General features: G+C 36.9%; 1 protein-coding gene across 1 annotated transcript; it reads right to left on the reverse strand.

Moving 5' to 3' along the window:
• Window positions 1-693: 693 nt before the first annotated feature.
• serpinb1l4 (serpin peptidase inhibitor, clade B (ovalbumin), member 1, like 4) lies at window positions 694-7,448 on the reverse strand. The gene is given in 8 exon segments (NM_199941.2): window positions 694-1,144; window positions 4,485-4,652; window positions 4,733-4,875; window positions 4,982-5,099; window positions 6,555-6,710; window positions 6,801-6,956; window positions 7,121-7,297; window positions 7,384-7,448. Coding segments are annotated over 7 exon segments (1,302 nt in total). The 5' UTR covers window positions 7,289-7,297; window positions 7,384-7,448; the 3' UTR covers window positions 694-751.
• Window positions 7,449-18,956: the final 11,508 nt, after the last annotated feature.

Consider the following 18,956-nt stretch of genomic DNA (forward strand, 5'->3'; position numbering starts at 1 on the left):
GTGTTTCTAGCTGCTTGCACTCTCAGCAGTCGCACTTTTTTCATTTATTTATTTGACCATAGCCTCACTCTTCTTATTCATTATTTTGCCGCAGCTCCGCTCTTCTTATGTATTGTCTCGCAGCCCCATGAGCAATATGTAGCCTGCAGGGTAATGATGATGTAACTATCATTACGGCCACACAAGTGTAACGCCGCCATTGTGGTCCAGTGGTCAGCACGTTGCAATACGGCGTGTTTGATCCTCACCTGAGTATTTATTTTTTCTTTTCTTTTCTTTTTAATTGTTAAGACATATAAAACTGTTAGGGTTGTTGAACATTTGAAGATCTAAAGCAGCTGTATCTTGAAAAAGATGTGATAGTGTCATTAGAAACTGAATTGGAAATGACCTTATTTTAATATAGTCTGTCGTGAACAGAGGTGGGCCGGTCTGATGCTTGAAACTCCAGGGCTGAAAAGGAGTCCCACTCCGGCCCTGCCCTAACCTGCCTAGTTAACCTAATGAACCTAGTTAAGTCTTTAAATGTCCCTTTAAGCTGTATAGAAGTGTCTTGAAAAATATCTAGTCAAATATTATTTACTGTCATCATGGCAAAGAGAAAATAAATCAGTTAACACATGTATGAGGTTTATTCACCAGAAACTCCATAATGAAGTCTATTTGTTAAATGCATGCAGACAATTTCACTCAATCATTTACTAGAGACTTTATTTAACAGAGATGAGCAAGGCACTTGTATTTATCATTTTCAGGGAGAACAGAAGCGTCCATAAAACAGAATGGTATTGGTGGGATTGTGTCGGATGAAGAAAAGGAACGGATGATCTGCATTAAATATCTGTGCTAAAGTGCGAATTGAAACAACGGCGCCGGTGGCCGCAGCCGCTTCCGTTCCTTCTTCATTGACCTCAACAAAGGCTTTATGAACTACCTTGGACAGCACCAGGTCATTGCTGGAGGACATGCCTGTTAGATTAACCTTCAGTGGGTCAAACACATCCTCCATCCCCATGCTGACCAGAAGACTCTTCATGTCGTAGGTTTGCTCCGTCTTGAATTTGGGCAGAGAGACTTGTACTTCCTGTTGACGCATCACTTTGGTCCACTGCATGAGCTTCTCATAGGTCAGTGCCTTCTCAAGCTGGAGAATAGGAGAGTCATGTTAAAAGTGGCACAAAGTTTATTGAAAACCTTTTAAAACTAATATGAATGCAAAAAGCTTGCCATATACTATATAAATAATACATTTATTAACACCAATGGTTCCGTAGGGAAGATGTTATATCTCTTCCTTTCCTCCAGGGGGAGCTGTGTGTTGTAGAAATCGGCTGTTGTTTGGCTATAGTTGTGTTTCCTTGTGTGAAAGTTAAGTAAGGTTGCTCTTCACAGAAGCTGTTTGATTTTGTTGAATATTTACCATCCATGTTATTTTAAGAGATATGTTATGGTTAGGACATTAACTAACATGTAGATGTGCTTATTTTTGATAGATTGGCTTATATTTTAGATTTTTTGTATGTGGATTCCCATATATATATATACACTAGATATCGCATAGGGACCCTGAGCATGCGTCAATAGCGCCGCCATATTGGTACAGTGCTCCCAGGACAAGAGTCATTCAACCGCACTAGTCAAGACAGTGTTATTACGTGAAGATGGGGGACTTCAGCGCTGTCTACGGGTGTAGTAACGAGCAAACAAAGAATACAAAGCGCAAAGGCAGAACATTTCATGGTTAAGATTTAGTTTTTTACGTATTTGTATGTTCTGAACTTTTGTGCTAAACAGGTAACGTTATTGATGATAATACAGTCACTTAGCGCATTCACCATAAGGCAAAGCAGCTCCAACTCGCACTAAACACTCGGCTTATGCTAGTTGTGTTGAATAAAATCAGCAAACAATGCAAAAGAAATATGACAACGAGATGCTGCGCTGCCAGAAACTTGTATTATTGTCGGCTAGTGAAGGAGTCGTTCATAACGAGGATTCATTCACAAACGAATCGCTCCCTCCGTCAGTATGAGAAGTGAAAGCAGGAGAGGAGGTGTGTTTCAGGACATTGATTAGATCAAATCTATCAGGGAGGGTGAATAGTACATTTCTGTACACACAAACATGATCTTTTTGTCAGGAATGCCCGTGCGGTCACTCATCCATCAATGTAGAAAAGTGATGTAAAATTATAATTTTCGTAATTAAAAAAAAATGTGCATCCTAACATCCAGGAAAACTCCTGATCATAGATACATGTATATATGTGTAATTCTCTGGCTCTGGATGGCCACAGTCCTCCACTGTACCTCATTCATTTCAAAGGAGCGCTACCCTGTACTAAAATGGCGACTCTATTGACGCATTCCTTCCAATAGACAACAACAGGGTAGGCGACATCTAATGCATATATCTATGGTGGTTTCCATGTGGCAGAGCATATTTGATGTTGTTTTAGGTTTAATTGTGTTTTCATTGGTTGGTTCTCTATATTCTGAACATATTCAACATTTATAATTGCCAGTCGTATGTTGTATGACGTTGCTTCACAGCAAGAAGATCGCCAGTTTGAGCCTCGGCTGGGTCAGTAGGCATTTCTGTGTGGAGTTTGCATGTTCTCCCTGTGTTCATGTGAGATTATGCTCCAGTTTCTCCCTCAAGTCCAAACACACGCGCTATGGGTGAATTGGGTAAGCTAAGCTGCTCATAGTGTATGTGTGTGAATGACTATGTATGCATGTTTCCCAGTGATGGGTTGCAGAGCAGGAAGGGCATCCGCTGTGTAAACCATATGCTGGATAAGTTGGCAGTTCATTCTCTTGAGGCAACCCCAGATTAATAAAGGGACTAAGCTGAAAAGGAAATGAATGAATGGATGTTGTAGTTTTTCTTTTCAGTGTGTTTCTGTTCAGTGTTATTTAGCTGCAGCCACATTTATATTGTTTATTTATTATAACTTGTTGTACATTGTAATCTTTGAAGTTATTTTGTGATGTACTCAGTTGTGTTTCCTTGTGGGAAAGTTGTTGCAGTGCCATTTCTCCTGTGAGAGTAAAAAAATGAAGGAAAAGGGAAGCTGCTCTGGGGTGCACTTCCCAAACAATGACGCACCTCGCGGCTGAACTGTTATAGTATGATGCATCGGTTGGGAAAAGAATGATGTGGTGGCGAGGGTCCTAAAACCCGTAGTTTCTCTGTTGCAGATCAAATCGTTTGAACCACATTAGCGTACTTCACGCTATTAGCTGAACCACACACACTTCAATAAAATCCAATATTAGTTTTGATAAAAACATGCACTCACTTTCCATATTAATTTGAATGTGTTAATGGCACATATAGAGCCTGTGTTTCCTTTACAAATATTATTGAGAACATGACATATTTTATTCTAAAACATAAAATGACTAACAAAAGCTAGCACCTATTCCAATTCATAAATCATATAAATGAATAATGAGGCTATTTACAAAGAAATTACATTTAATATTTATTATTTATTAGGCAATTTAAAAAATCCTACTTTAATTATGTTATTAATAATGTTATTGATGATGATGATGACGATTATTATTACTATTATTTTAATGCAATAGGAAATTGTTTAATTATTTTACATTTTTTTAAACTCTACTTTTACAAGTTGACACATGTAAACCACTGCAGCAATGTTCTAACCAGCAGGCCCAAGTCATATACAGTACAGATACCAAATAAATAACCTACTCGGAATTAAAAGCATTAACGTATGCTGTGTTTTTTTGTTTTCACAAGCTTTGGAGACATAACAAATTTCGCTTTTAAATAATAGGTCACCTATAGCGTTCATTATGAGCCACGGCTGTGTTCAAAATGACAGCAATGTTTTCAAAGTGCACTGCGCAAACAACTGTAAACATGAAGATCGCTAAAACTGAACTGTAAAAATGCTTTAAAAGCAAATTACACCTAAGAGTGATGACTTTAATGCTTGTTTTTATTTATTTATTTATTTTTTTAATAATTCCAAGTTTAAATGTTAGAATGTTCTAAGCGAATAGGGCATAGGGGGATAAGTGGGAATAGAACACAGCCAGGAACTATGTTTCTAACTACAGCTCCAGAGGTGTAGTTGCAGGCATACAAGATTGCGACGCAATTCGCGAATGTTCGTTAGAACGAGGGAATTGGGAAACGCCAAATCAAGAAACTATGTTTGTAATGACGGAACTTGCGACCTTTGCTGGCTAATGATGGTTTTCATCCCTGTTTGGCTCAACCACAGTCATGGTGTCCTTCTTATTCATCCTATTATACATACATACAATGCAGAGACTTTTTGGGAAAGCACAACAACGAAGAGGGTTACAGTCCCATGAAGAAAAACCTTTAATATTTTCATTCCATCCCAGGCTTTTTTGTAGTTGAAAGTTTCCTTGAGTAACCAACAATGTTTTTGTATTGTTTTGCTGCAAAAAAGTCCTATTGAGTTCTATGGTTTTTACCTTCTGAAGGCCGGTGGTTGCATCTTCAATCTCATCAGGAAGGATGATCAACATACTGAGATTCTTCCCCACATATGGCAGCTCCAAAATCTGACTGTTTATCTCTGGGATGACGACAAATGGAAATTGAGCTTTCTGGTGCATCATCTTCACTGGTTTAGTTTGATTCTGCAAAGCATCAATGACATTTTATGACTCTCATTTCTCATTTTTAGATACTTAAAGTCAACAAGATCCTGAAATCTCACCTTATTCAGCTTAAACTGTCCATCTTTTGTGGCTTCTTTTGGGAATTTCTTCTCCCAGTTCCCCTTGAAGTAGATGGCGTTCACCAAAACCAGTCTGGTCATTGCATCAATGGCTCCTGACGGCAGCAAATCCTTGATCTTCTCTACAATTGAATATATATGTTCTTCCTTTAGCCTCGGTTCATTCACCCAAAATGCATGAATGAGCATTAATTTTTAATAAGTTCACGCTGTTTTATGCTTAATTACCTTGTGTGTTTTTCTCCACCCATTTGTTGATGTTGACACGTGAAGCTTCGGATTTATTTTTAAAGTCCACCTTCTCCAGTCCGGCTGCATAGTATTTTTTTGCATCACTGAGATATTTCTGTATCATAGCAAAATGAATGAGGTGCTATTAAAAAGTGAATTGTAGTTTATATATATATATATATATATATATATATATATATATATATATATATATATATATATGTGTGTGTGTGTGTGTGTGTGTGTGTGTGTGTGTATATACAGTTGAAGTCAGAATTATTAGCCCCCTTTTGATTTTTATTTCTTTTTTAAATATTTCCCAAATGATGTTTAACAGAGCAAGGAAATCACAGTATGTCTGATAATATTTTTTCTCCAGGAGAAAGTCTTATTTGTTTTATTTCGGCTAGAATAAAAGCCGCTATTAATTTTTTTAACACCATTTTATAGACATAATTATTAGCCCCTTTTAGCAAATTATTTATTTTTTTGATAATTTACAGAACAAACCATTGTTATACAATAACTTGCCTAATTACCATAACCTGCTTAGTTCACCTTATTAACCTAGTGAAGCCTTTAAATGTCACTTTAAGCTGTATAGAAGTGTCTTGAAAAATATCTAGTAAAATATTATTTACTGTCATCATGGCAAAGATAAAATAAATTAGTCAATAGAAATAAGTTTTTAAAACTATTATGCTTTTGATTTTTTTTTTCAGAGGTGTTTGAAATTACAAATTGTACCCTGTTGCTTTAAGGAGTTTTAATATGAAATTATTGAATTGAAATCTTTACGTCTACTAGAATGAAAATGTTTTCTTGAAGTTATAATAAATGTTATTACAGTTTATTTGTGCTGACGTTCTGTTTCTTTTTAAAATGCATTTGTCATGCTAACTTGTGTTGAATTCATTGAACTCTTAATTGTAAATCAACTGTGTAAACTTTGTTAATTGTTACAACAAACATTGTTTAGTTCATTTAACTCATAATTGTAAGTCAGTTGTGCAAATGTCTTAGTTAGTTCTTACAACAAACTTTATTTAGTTGATTTAACTCATAATTTTAAGGCAACCAGGTAACTTTTTCAGGTTTTTGTTTCAACAAACAATTTTTAGTTGAGTTGACAAATCGTTTGTTGATATAACTTGGAATGAGGTTGTATCAACTTCTTCAAGCAATCAAATAGATTAAGTTGACTAAAGAAAGTAAGTTCACTCAACAATTTTACACTAAAGATGAGTGTACTTACATTTGTAAGTCAACTTAAACTGCTTAAATAAGTTGATACAACACAAAATAGTTAGTTGTACACAAAAATTAGTTGAAACAACAAAATCACTCAAGTTATAATAACTTACATTTCTGATTACAATAAACTCACAATTTTAAGGCAACCGGGTAACTCACTTTTTTAAGTCAAAACAACAAATCATTTTTTACAGTGTAGAAATGTGCTGAAACAATCTTCCCTCCGTTAAACAGAAATTGGGGAAAAAATAAACAGGGGGGCTAATAATTCTGACTTCAGCTGTATATATGTAGACTTGTGTCATTTGAGTTTTACCTCAAGGAACTGGTAGGTCTGCTCTCCGTAGAGGCGGTTGGCGAGACTCAGCACATACGGGGCTCCTGGTTTGTTCAGTTCACTCATGAACTTGTTGAAGCTTGAGTGAATTTGCTCCTCAGCTTTTTGTCCAGGCACCGGCTGAGCAGGACATTTCTGTTTACATCAAGTATTTAGTCATGTTAATCAGAATATGCAGCAGTGTTTTCAATCACAGAGTCGTGAGGTGAATGTGTGCTACTAAACCTTGAGGTCGGCAGGTAACTCAAACTTCTGTGGCTGTTGCAGCGCTTGTGGCTCATGTTGACTCTTGACTCCACATGTTATCTGGGGCTTCTGGGTTGCTTGTGCAGGAGTTGGTGTCGCTCCGCCAGGTTTGGGAGGATTGTTGAAGCCCAAGACCTGCACAGTATTACATTCATTCATTTAGCAGATGCATTTATCCAGAGCGGCAAATGAGGAGCATTATTAACAAGCATTAATATGGTAGTAAACATAGAACACCTAATGTGAATGCACTGCTCAATGCTGAAAAGCAGATGTGGCTAACACAAGCACACTCTCACCTTAAACATCTGATCTGCGGTGTTTCCTTTGGCACCGAGCGACACCATGGCCAGAGCCGAGGAGATGCTGACAGGAGAATAAAACACATTTCCTGATGCGTTTCCTCCGCTGATCTTCTTGAACAGGTTGAGGGAAAACTGTGTGTTTGCTGCAGACAGAGACTCCATTTTCACAAGCTGCACAAGAAACAGGAGTTTAAATAATTGTAACATCTTATTTATCATCACATTACTCTAGGTCTAAACAACAAGCTGAAGAGTACCTCTAAAGAAAATCGAGTGAGCCAGAATAATCAGCAGAAGCTTCCCAGTGTGTCTGGGGTTGAATGAACTCTCTGGTATGAGTGTTGTTCTTATAAATGATGCCTCACCCTAAACCACCCTGTCTTAAATCCAAACCCAGCCCCCGTGAAACTATAAATCACGTAATTAAGTGTAGTTTCTGTTACTGAGATATTTATTGTTGTGGAAAGCTAACAAAACCGATAAATTAAGTGATGTCATTTACCCTTTGCTAATGCTGACTGCGCAATATATGCGAGTTTTATTTGTTATTTGCATGGATAGCGTTAAAAATAGACTTGTATTTTATGCTGTTTGCATAATGTGACAATAAAATCACAGCTTAAATCAACTGACAATTATTATATAATATATATATATATATATATATATATATTGACAAAAAAAATTTATAAATATCTAAAACGTTGATTTAAAAGAGAATGGCTAAATGTAATAGCGTGTACAGTGTAAAATATATCTGTTAATTTCCATATTTAAGATTTACAAGTGTTTTCAGTTTATTTACGATTGTGAATTGCATAATGGGATGTTGATCTATGCTGTTGACTTTTGATGTTAACAATTCAACTGTACAGTTCAACTAAGTGACTTTTATTGTGATTTTAGTAGTGTGAAGTAATATATCGTATAAGAAATAAGTCTGTGAAATAACAGAGGTTTTTAACAAGGTTTTTGTAGTGTAATGTACAACACCAACACAGACAATATATCACTTTAACTATTGAAAATGTTAATTAAAGTCACTTTTTCAAACTTTTTAAAGTTAAAAGTTGTTGTAAGAAAGATCAAGGTCCCATCATTTTTATGTTTTGTCAGTTTAGTGGCAAATTTGTACGAATTCGTACGAGTTCAGTCATATGAAAATGTATGATTTTAAAAATTAGACGTGGCACCCAACCCCACTCCTAATCCCAACCGTCATTGGGTGATGAGCAAATCATACTAGATTGTACAAATTAGCCACTAAATCAAAACATTACGAATTGCTGTGATATAGTGTTGAAATTGCTAATTTGTGGATTTTAAAACAAAATGCAGCATTAACAATACAATTTTTCAGTGTGTATTTTTTATAACATAGAAATCCTGGAATTTTTGACAGGAATAAAACAAAATCTGTGTATAAAGGCCATTTTAAACCGAATTAAATTTGTTTTGTTTGGTTTTATGACAGGTAAACGCTTGTTAGAAATAAAAGAAACCCCTGGAAAAGCTAAAACATGCACGAAATTGAGGAAAGATTAATTATATAATCATAATTATGTGCGCAATTATGGTTTAACTAATAATTAATTAGAGGAAATAAAAGTCATAAAGTAAGGCTTTTAAAAACCAAAGGAAGAAAGTCAGAATTATAACCCCCCCCCCCCCACAACCCATTTCTAATCATAATAGTTTTAGTAACTCATCTCTAATAACTGATTTATTTTATCTTTGTCATGATGACAGTAAATAATATTTCACTAGATATTTTTCAAGACACTTCTTTACAGCTTAAAGTGACATTTAAAGGCTTAACTAGGTTAATTAGGTTAACTAGGCAGGTTAGGGTAATTAATTATTGTATAATGATGGTTTGTTCTGTAGACTATCGAAAACAATAAATAGCTTAAGGGGGCTAATAATATTGTCCTTAAATGGTGTTTAAAAAATTAAAAACTGCTTTTATTCTAACCGAAATAAGACAAACAAGACTTTCTCCAGAAGAAAAAATATTATCAGACATACTGTGAAAATTTCCTTGCTCTGTTAAACATCATTTGGGAAATACTGAAAAAAGAAAATAAAATTCAAAGGAGGGCTAATAATTCTGACTTCAACTGTATATTTACATCAAGTGACAGACCAACACAGTACCATGGCAGTTTAATATTAAAAAAAATATGCAATTAAAATAACGTGTAAGAAAGATCAAGGTCCCATCATTTTTACGTTTTGTCAGTTTAGTGGCTAATTTGTACGAATTCGTACGAGTTCAGTCATATGAAAATGTATAATTTTAAAAAGTAGACGTGGCACCCAACCCCGCTCCTAAACCCAAAAAATTAGCCACTAAATCAAAAAGTTACAAATTGCATGATATAGCATTGAAATTGCTAATTTGTGGATTTAAAAAAAAATGCAGCATTAACAATACAATTTTTCAGTGTGTATTTTTTATAACATAGAAATCCTGGAATTTTTGACAGGAATAAAACAAAATCTGTGTATAAAGGCCATTTTAAACTGAATTAAATTTGTTTTGTTTGGTTTTTATGACAGTTAAACGCTTGTTAGAAATAAAAGAAACCCCTGGAAAAGCTAAAACATGCACGAAATTGAGGAAAGATTAATTATATAATCATAATTATGTGTGCAATTATGGTTTAACTAATAATTAATTAGAGGAAATAAAAGTCATAAAGTAAGGCTTTTAATAACCAAACCAAAGGAAGAAAGTCAGAATTATACCCCCCCCCCAACACATTTCTAATCATAATAGTTTTAATAACTCATAACTGATTTATTTTATCTTTGTCATGATGACAGTAAATAATATTTGACTAGATATTCTTCAAGACACTTCTATACAGCTTAGAGTGACATTTAAAGGCTTAACTAGGTTACTTAGGTTAACTAGGCAGGTTAGGGTAATTAATTATTGTATAATGATGGTTTGTTCTGTAGACTATCGAAAACAATAAATAGCTTAAGGGGGCTAATAATGTTGTCCTTAAATGGTGTTTAAAAAATTAAAAACTGCTTTTATTCTAACCGAAATAAAACAAACAAGACTTTCTCCCGAAGAAAAAATATTATCAGACATACTGTGAAAATTTCCTTGCTCTGTTAAACATCATTTGGGAAATACTGAAAAAAGAAAATAAAATTCAAAGGAGGGCTAATAATTCTGACTCCAACTGTATATTTACATCAAGTGACAGACCAACACCGTACCATGGCAGTTTAATATTAAAAAAAATATGCAATTAAAATAACGTGTAAGATTTGCAAATATCATTTCTCCATGGCTTTTTTCCCATATTTGTTCTGAAGACTGAAAAATACACAATAACTTACAGTAAATATGGTGCTTTTGAACCAACAGTACAGTACTTGAATTAGTCTGCCTTGGCAGAATCAATAGTTGATATGGTAACACAACTACACCAATATAAACAAATGGCCCAATACTGCAATTTACTTACACTAGACTTAACTATAGAGTAAAGTCTAGACAGAATACAGCTGCAGATATGCACATCAATATAATGTCATTGTTATGACACTGTAAACAATAATTAATATTTTTACAGTACTGTGACGCTTGGGTTTAGGGTTGGGGTAGATGTTAAATAATACAATTTATTTGATAATTTAATAAATAACATAAATAATACTTGGTACAACTACTGTTTTACGTTACTGTGATGGTTGGGTTTAGGGTAGGGGTAGACAATAAATGAGATATTTAATAAACAATATAAATAATTCTCATTAAGAGAATCGTTCCGGCTGCAACCATATCTGATCTAGCAGCAACAAAACTATAGTGTATATACTACAACACACCACAGTTTACTGTTGTCAAGTATATTACAGTATTTAATACCATTTATCAGTTCATAATAGTTATTACTACAGTATGCTGTAGCATTCGATAACAAAGAGTTGTAAATACTGTAATACATACAGCACATTACACTTCACTATATGGTTTAAAAACACTATAGTACTTATTATAAATGACTATTGTGAGGTATCCAGCCTATTTGTGGAATGGTAAAATAAATCAAACCAAATAAATAGCAAAGTCATCTGGGGGGTTTCCATATAAGGTCATGTTTAGTTGTGCAAACATGTTGTCATCTCCACGATTTGAGTCAAAAGCTTTGATTTGAAGCCAAAGAATTCAGATTTTGTAAGGTTTCAGGTTTTGCCACGGCTTTTAGTTGCTGATTTATTATTGGTTTCCATTATTTGTGGCTCTCTTCAGTTAATAGTAGACTTATAAAGAGTCACATAAGCATCATCATTCAGAAATGAGCATCTAGATCAGGCGCCAACATGCAAAATATGATTTAAACGCTGTCAAATGTAATTCTTCAGATATATGTGGAGCTTTAAACACCTCGGCCTGCAATTCTTGCTCAATCAGTGAAAGATTTTGATTCCCACATTGTGTACACTCTGATCGGCCCTTGGGCTTGTAAAGCCCCACCTGCGAACTATAGTGAAATGGCATTAGTTTGCACACGCCCTGGTCAGAAAGCATAATGACAACATTGTATGTTTGAGGATTGTTCACGGTTATAGTTTTCACATGGCGTCACGCTCTTAAAGATACGCCCCAGTGGAGTTGTTTTTCCAGGTTTGTTCTACATTGTGGATAGGATACTAACTCACTAAATTCTGTATTAAGTATTGTAACATGGCTGTCTGGAATGCTTGATTTTGATTGGTCAGTTACAACAATTCAAGGTGTGCTATTTCACTATAATAACTGCTAAAATTAAAGGTCCCCTGAAGTGCTTCGAAATGTAAAAACATTTTATTCGATGTTTGAAGTGCAGGCATGTAGCCAGCCTGGTGACAGAGGTGGTTCTTTTTTCTCAAAAAGTGGACCTGTTTGCAGTTATACGCCTCAGTTTCTATTTAACTATGAGATTTAAATACTGGGATTTGAATTACTGGCCAAAGTTATTTAAAATTACACGTTATTACAATAAATATTCAATATAAATATATTATATTAATTAAATTACATAAAAAAAAATAAAAGGACAAATTCTGGACCTTTTGGCCGTGGGCAGTTGGTTCGTAAATTCGAATCACTCGAACCTGATTTCACACGGCCGCCATTAAAAATCGAGGCTGCAGTGGCAAAAACCCGGAAGTATCGCCTGAGTCACACAGGAACGTTGTGTACCTGGCTGATCTAATTAGCGAAGAAAAATCAACACAAGTTTATCATTTCAATGCCTTCCGAGTGACTCGAAGGTCCGTTCTGAATGTAAAATAAAAAAAACTGAAGTTTACATACACTATAAAAAAGGGACATAACCATTTTTTAAAAGAATGTCTGATGGTAAATGATACTGTCACGGTTTATGGATCTGTGTGTTCCTCCTGTGTGTTATGTATCATGCCTTGTGTGTTGTCAGGTGTGAGGGTGTGTGTTTGTTTACCTTTTGTGTTGACAGCGTGCTAGGATCAGCTGATGTTATCTGCTGACTTATCATCCTCCGGCTGAACCTCTTTTGGCTGGCTATATATTTCCTCCAGTGGTATGTGCTGGTTATCAGTCCGTTGTTGTCCTTGTTTGTCCTTGGTCCTGACTGTTGTCTCCCAGTATCCTTCGCTGTCCGTTTCATGTCTTCGTCGTGGTCTGTGGCTCTCTTTTGTTTTGAACTTTCGTGTGTCCTCTGTTCATTAAAATACTCGCATTTGGGTCCTCCCTGTCTAAGAGTCGTGACAGATACGAAACTTTTACTATTTCAGGTCCGTTAGGATTACCTAAATAATTTACATTTGCTAAATGCCAGAATAATGATGGATTTCAAAAGTTTACACACGTTTCCTTGGTATTGTTTTAGCTTTGCTTTTAAACTGTATAACTTTGGTCAAATGTTTGGGAATCCTTCCACAATCTTTACAATAGTTTGCAGGAATTTTGGCCCATTCCCCCTGACAGAATTGCTGTAACTGAGTCCGATTTGTAGGCTGTCTTGCTCGCACAAGCTTTTTCAACAAATTTTCTATAGGATTGAGATCAGGGCTTTGTGATGGCCACTCTAAAACATTCACTCTGATGTCCTTAAAGCACATTTGAACTAATTTGGCAGTATGCTTAGGGTCATGGTCTGTTTGGAAGACACATTTGTGGCCAAGTTTTAACTTCCTGGCTGATGTCTTGAGATGTTGCTTCAGTATTTAATGTTCTTTCTTCATGATGCCATCTATGCTGTGAAGTGGACCAGTCCCTCCTGCAGCAAAACAGCCCCACAACATGATGCTGCCGCCCCCATACTTCACAATTGGGAGGGTGTTGCTAGGCTTGTAAGTTTTCCCCTTTGTCCTCCAAATGTAACACTGGTCATTATGGCCAAACAGTTCAATCTTAGCTCCATCAGAGCACAGGACAAGTCCCCAAACATTAGTCTTTTCCCAATGTGTAATTTATTAAATTGTAATCTGGTTTTGTGTTGATTCTGGCTTGTTGATTTTCCCATGTTGTCACACAAGGAAGCAGTGTGTTTGAGGATTTACTTAAATACTATTCTACAGTTGTGCCTCCAATTAACCCAAATCTTGTCAGTTAGCCAATCAGAAACTTCCAAAAGCTTGACATCATCATCTGAGCTTTTCAAAGGCAGAATAATCTTATTGTATGTAAACTTGACTATCAAGAAAAGTTATAACAATTTCTCAAAAAATCTCTCTCATTATTCTGCTATTAAGCACAACAGAAACATATGTGGTAATCCTGACTGACCTAAAAGAGAAAAAGTTTAGTCACATTAACATCTGACTTTTTTTAATGGTTGCCTTTTTATACAGTGTATGTACACTTCTGGTTTCAACTGTAAATGAATAAATGTTGATTATGACTGTGGTTTTGTCTAAAATGTCAAATTAAATATTTAACAGGAGGACTATCAATTCTGACTTCATCTGTACGAATACCAAGAGTTTGGGTAAGCTGGTTTTTGGATCATGCAGATGATTTGATTATATGATGTTCACAGTGGCCTGTGGTTGTTTGTGGGCTGTTGTTGTGATTGGTTGATCTGCTTGCGACAGGAGGAGGATTTGGTTCCCAGGCATGAATAGCTGTGCCAGAGCCCTCTGAATAATGGAAAGCAGTGAAACTCAATGCAGCACATCAAGAGCGCATGTTCTCGGAGCGATCGGCCAGATCTGCATGTGCTGCTCTCCAAAAACTGTGTTTCTAAGTCAGTCTGCTACTCTGCTTACAGCCAGGATAGCCACAAGCCTTAAAGAATCATGAAGGATCTCGTTTGCGTTTAAAGATGCTGCTGAAGTCTTGTTAATGCAGCGAAATAGCTAGCATTTTCTTGAAACATTGTTAACTTGGTTTAATAATAGTTAAACAATGATAAAATATGAGACTCTTTGTTTAAATATGCATCAAATTGTATATTTACCGTTTATGCCCTGTTGCCCTGTTGAAAAAAACAGCTTAAACCAGCCTAGGCTGATTGGCTGGTTTTAGTTGGTCAATCAAGCTGCTTTTAGAGGGGGTTGTCCACTTCTAGGCTGGTTTCCAGCCATTTCCAGCCTGGTCTTAGCTGGTCAGGCTTAAAAATGACCAGCTAAAACCAGCTTGACCAGTCTGGTTTAAGCTGGACATAGCTGGTTTTGGCTGGGCTCACAGCCTGGCTAGGCTGGACAAGCTGGTTTTACCTGGTCATCTCCCAGCCTGACCAGCTAAGACAAGGATGGAAATCACCCTGGAAGTGGCCAAAACCTCTCTAAAACCAGCCTGGTTGACCAGCTAAAACCAGCCAACCAGCCTAGGCTGGTTTACGCTGTTTTTCTTCAGTAGGGTGCTAGTGTGTTATAAGGATTTAACAAGATGCTAGCAAGGTTTTATCATATTGTAGCAAGTTTCTAACATGTTGATTTCCTAATGCATTGAAATGATTCCAGACTTGAGTTCAAACGTAATGTGCAAATAAATCTAAATGCCACACATTCATAAACAGTGAAGTTAAAATCTATAAATCGGCCTCCAGGATAAAGCTATCGGCATTTACCACAGATGTTCCAAAGGTAAGTGACACCTCAGAATCATACATTTTTAATAACCTCTGTCTCCATATATTGCGCTGGCCGCTTCAGATCAGGTTAACAAGAAACAAGCTACAGGAAACTAATGTGTCAGGTGAAATTATGCACAACAAACATTATCATTTGGTTAGTTGAAATCTATGACTGATGCTGAGCATGCCTTTATAATGATGGTGAATATGCAGGTTTGTAAAACCCACAACTTGAAGTGAAGTTTAATTTTAAACTAATTTCGAGAGGAGCATGTGCTCATGATTGACCCAGCTGGTCCACATTAGCCAATTATGATCCTCCAATCAAATTATCCCAAATCACTATACAGTACATATCCTCATTTCCTTTCTACAACTATCTTCGTCTGAAAGAAACCCCCCTCCTCCTCTTCTTCCTCCTTTATCCAGAATGGGCGGCACGGTGGCCCAGTGACTAGCACTGTTGCCTCACAGCAAGAATACCAATGGTGTTGGGTCCTCGCTGAGCCATCTGGTATTTCTGTGTGGAGTTTGCATGTTCTCCCCGTGTCCGCGTGGGTTTCCCCCGGTTTCCTCCCACCATCCAAATGTGCTCTATATTATAGATAAAATAGGCCTAAACCTGTTTTATAATGTCTACACTCAGGAAGTTCGCCTTGGCCTCAGCAGCGGGGGAGTTTGAGATAGACCTGAGCTCAATCTCTACTCGCCCTGGGCTCGAGGATCCCTTGAGCTCAGGGCTCTCTCCCGGGACAGCACGCCAAACAAGCTATGTATAAATCATGAGCTAAGTGTGAACTCTTGAAACACTCTTCAGTTTGATCATGCATGTCTTCTCAGCAACAATTTAGATTGTTTTTCTTTTGAAAAAGTTTGTTCATTGATTTGTGGTCAATTACGTTTTTTTTTTTTTTTTACATGTGCATGGGGATCGGACAATGAAAGTGAAACCACAGTAATTCATTAGTATGGTGTAAGGCCTCTTTTGCAGCCAATACAGTATCAATTCATCTTGGAAATGACCAACGCAATCTCACGGCAATTCGTAACTTTTTGATTTAGTCGCTAATTCGTATGAATTCGTATGAATTCGTACAATTTAGTACGATTTGCTCATCTCCCAATGATGGTTTTGTCACGGTCGCAGGTTTGTGCGCTCTTCCGGAATGTCTGTGTGATCATGTGGGTTTGTTTTGTTTTTGTGGCCCACGTGTATTGTTTTGGTCACGTGGCTTGACGGCACTCCGCTGGATTGATTGTTCGCCAGCTGATACACATTATCATGCCTATATAAGTGCTACGTGTTTAGTGTTCATTGTCAGTTCGTTACGTGTGCTCATGTGTGTGTTTCTGTCTGTGCTCAGGACCATGAGGAGTTTCTGCTAGAGCCTGATTTCCTGCTTGATCCCTGTCCTGTTCCGCTAGCCCTCGCACCGTACTCATTTGTTGCACCTGTTTTTTGAGTTTGACTGTGTCAAATAAATTCCTTTCAAGAGTTCACACTTAGATATTGCTTGACAGCTGTAAGCAGGTTTGGCATGCTGTCCCGGGAGAGAACCCTGAGCTCGGAGATAGTTGAACCCAGGGCTCCCGCCAGGTCCATAGAGCATGTGAGCGGAGTACGAGATCAGGTGGCTCTCGAGAGCTCCCCTTTTTGTAAAGGAGAAAAGGAGGAGAAAGGGGTGGATGGGGGGTTTCTTCGGAAAACGGAGATAAGGGAGTAATGTCTAGCTAGGCTACTTATAGTGGGTTAGGATAGATCTGATTGGCTAACTAATGAGTGTAGATAGGTGGCCAGCTGCTGTCAATTATATCATGTGCTCCTCTCGAAATTAGTTTAAAAACTTCACTTTGTTCACTCGCAATTGGATCTATCTGAACATTTATTTGAGTGTGACAGGTTTGGGGTTAGCGGGTGGAGTTGGGTGCCACGCCTCCTTTTTAAAATCGTACGTTTTTGTACGACTGAACTCGTACGAATTCGTACGAATTAGCCACTAAACTGACAAAACGTAAAATACTTACGTTTCCTCATGAGATCAGGCTGGAATAACAGATGCAAGTCCTGCACAGTGGCCAGAAGGATTTTGAGCCATTCGTCTTGCAGAACAGTGGTCAGGCTACTACATGAAGCCAGTGAGGGGAAAACCATTCCTTACTCGCTCCTCCAAAACACCACAAAGTGACTCAATAATAGTTAGATCTTATGACTGTGCAGGCCATGGGAGATGTTCAACTTCACTTTCATGTTCATCAACCTACTCTGTGACTAGTCTTGCTGTATGTATTTGTGCATTATCATCCTGATAGACGGCACCTCCTTCAGGATACAGTGTTTGTCCCATTGGGTCACATGGTCCTCCAAAGTGGTTCGATAGTCCTTGGCATTCGATGCCCCATCTAGCACAAGTACTGGGCCTAGGGAATGCCATGATATTGCAGCCAGAACCATCACTGATCCACACCCATTCTCCACTCTGGGCATCAACAGTGTGGGTGGCACACTTCTTTGGGGCTTTTGCACACTGTAACTCTCCCGGATGTGGGAAAGACATGAAGGTGGACTCATCAGAGAACAATAGTGGCATTGGCACGAGTGACCAAAGGTTTGGTGGTAGCAGCCTGGTCATGTATATTGACCCTGTGGAGCTCCAGACCAGTAGTTTTAGTCGAGGTGCATATTTTATTCCACTGTGAGTTGGGCAGCTGGGCTTTTATGTTTTTGGGAGACAGTCCAGGTTAGCACAGGGCATTCTTTTCAGACAGCTTCCTCTTGCCTCCAGAATTACTCCTGTTGGATGTTGTTCATCCTTCTTGGTGGTTTGCTGACATGGATTCTGAATACTGTGGATGTTGATAAATCACAAAGACCTCCTGGTTTTTCGCAATACTGCGATCGATGAATCTAATGTGAAATCAACAAAAAAGTCAAATTTTCGTGATCCTGTAAAATTCCTAATTTAAACGCAAAACAATCGCAAAAAATGTAAATAATCTCATAAAACATCCAATTTTAAACCATATAATCAAATTATAATTATTTCAGTTTGCAATGAATTGTTTTACTTGAATTATAGACGTTGCTTACGCATTGCAACAATCCCTTGCTAAATCTTTCAAGCAAACATACCCAACTGGTTCCGAGAGACACATAAAAATAGGCAGTTTGGTGTTTATTGCTAAAGATTTGCAGCCATTTCGGTGAATGGAGATGTGGGCTTTTGTCATCTTATAAAAGCACTGGATCCGCGTTACAGACAGCATGTCTAGCATTTTTTTCAGCACCAAAATAATTAAGATGGTTTATTTATGCTTACTGAAGTACAAATATGTTTATTCGAAATGGCCAATTTATCTTTATTAACTTCACATGTAGGTTTATTTTCAATGTGTAGGATTTTATGTGTTCCCCAGTTTGTACATGGGCTACCAGCAGCTGTGAGATTTTAGTGTTTATTTTTTTTTTTATGCAATACAGTACTTTTCTTAGCTTTTAAGTAAAACAAAATGAGTATTGCAATATATTGTTTACATTTTTTTTTCCTATTGCCTATAGAATAAAAAAAAACACACGTGTCAAGCATGAGAACCGAACTGAAAACTGTATTAAAAAACCGAGGTATGTATTGAACCGTGAGCTAACTGTATTGTTGCATTCCTAATATATATATATATATATATATATATATATATATATATATATATATATATATATATATATATATATATACAGTTGAAGTTAGAATTATTAGCCCCCTTTTGAT

This window comes from Danio rerio, chromosome 16 (assembly GCF_052040795.2).
Source record: "Danio rerio strain M-AB ecotype USA chromosome 16, GRCz13ab, whole genome shotgun sequence".
Lineage (NCBI taxonomy): Eukaryota > Metazoa > Chordata > Actinopteri > Cypriniformes > Danionidae > Danio > Danio rerio.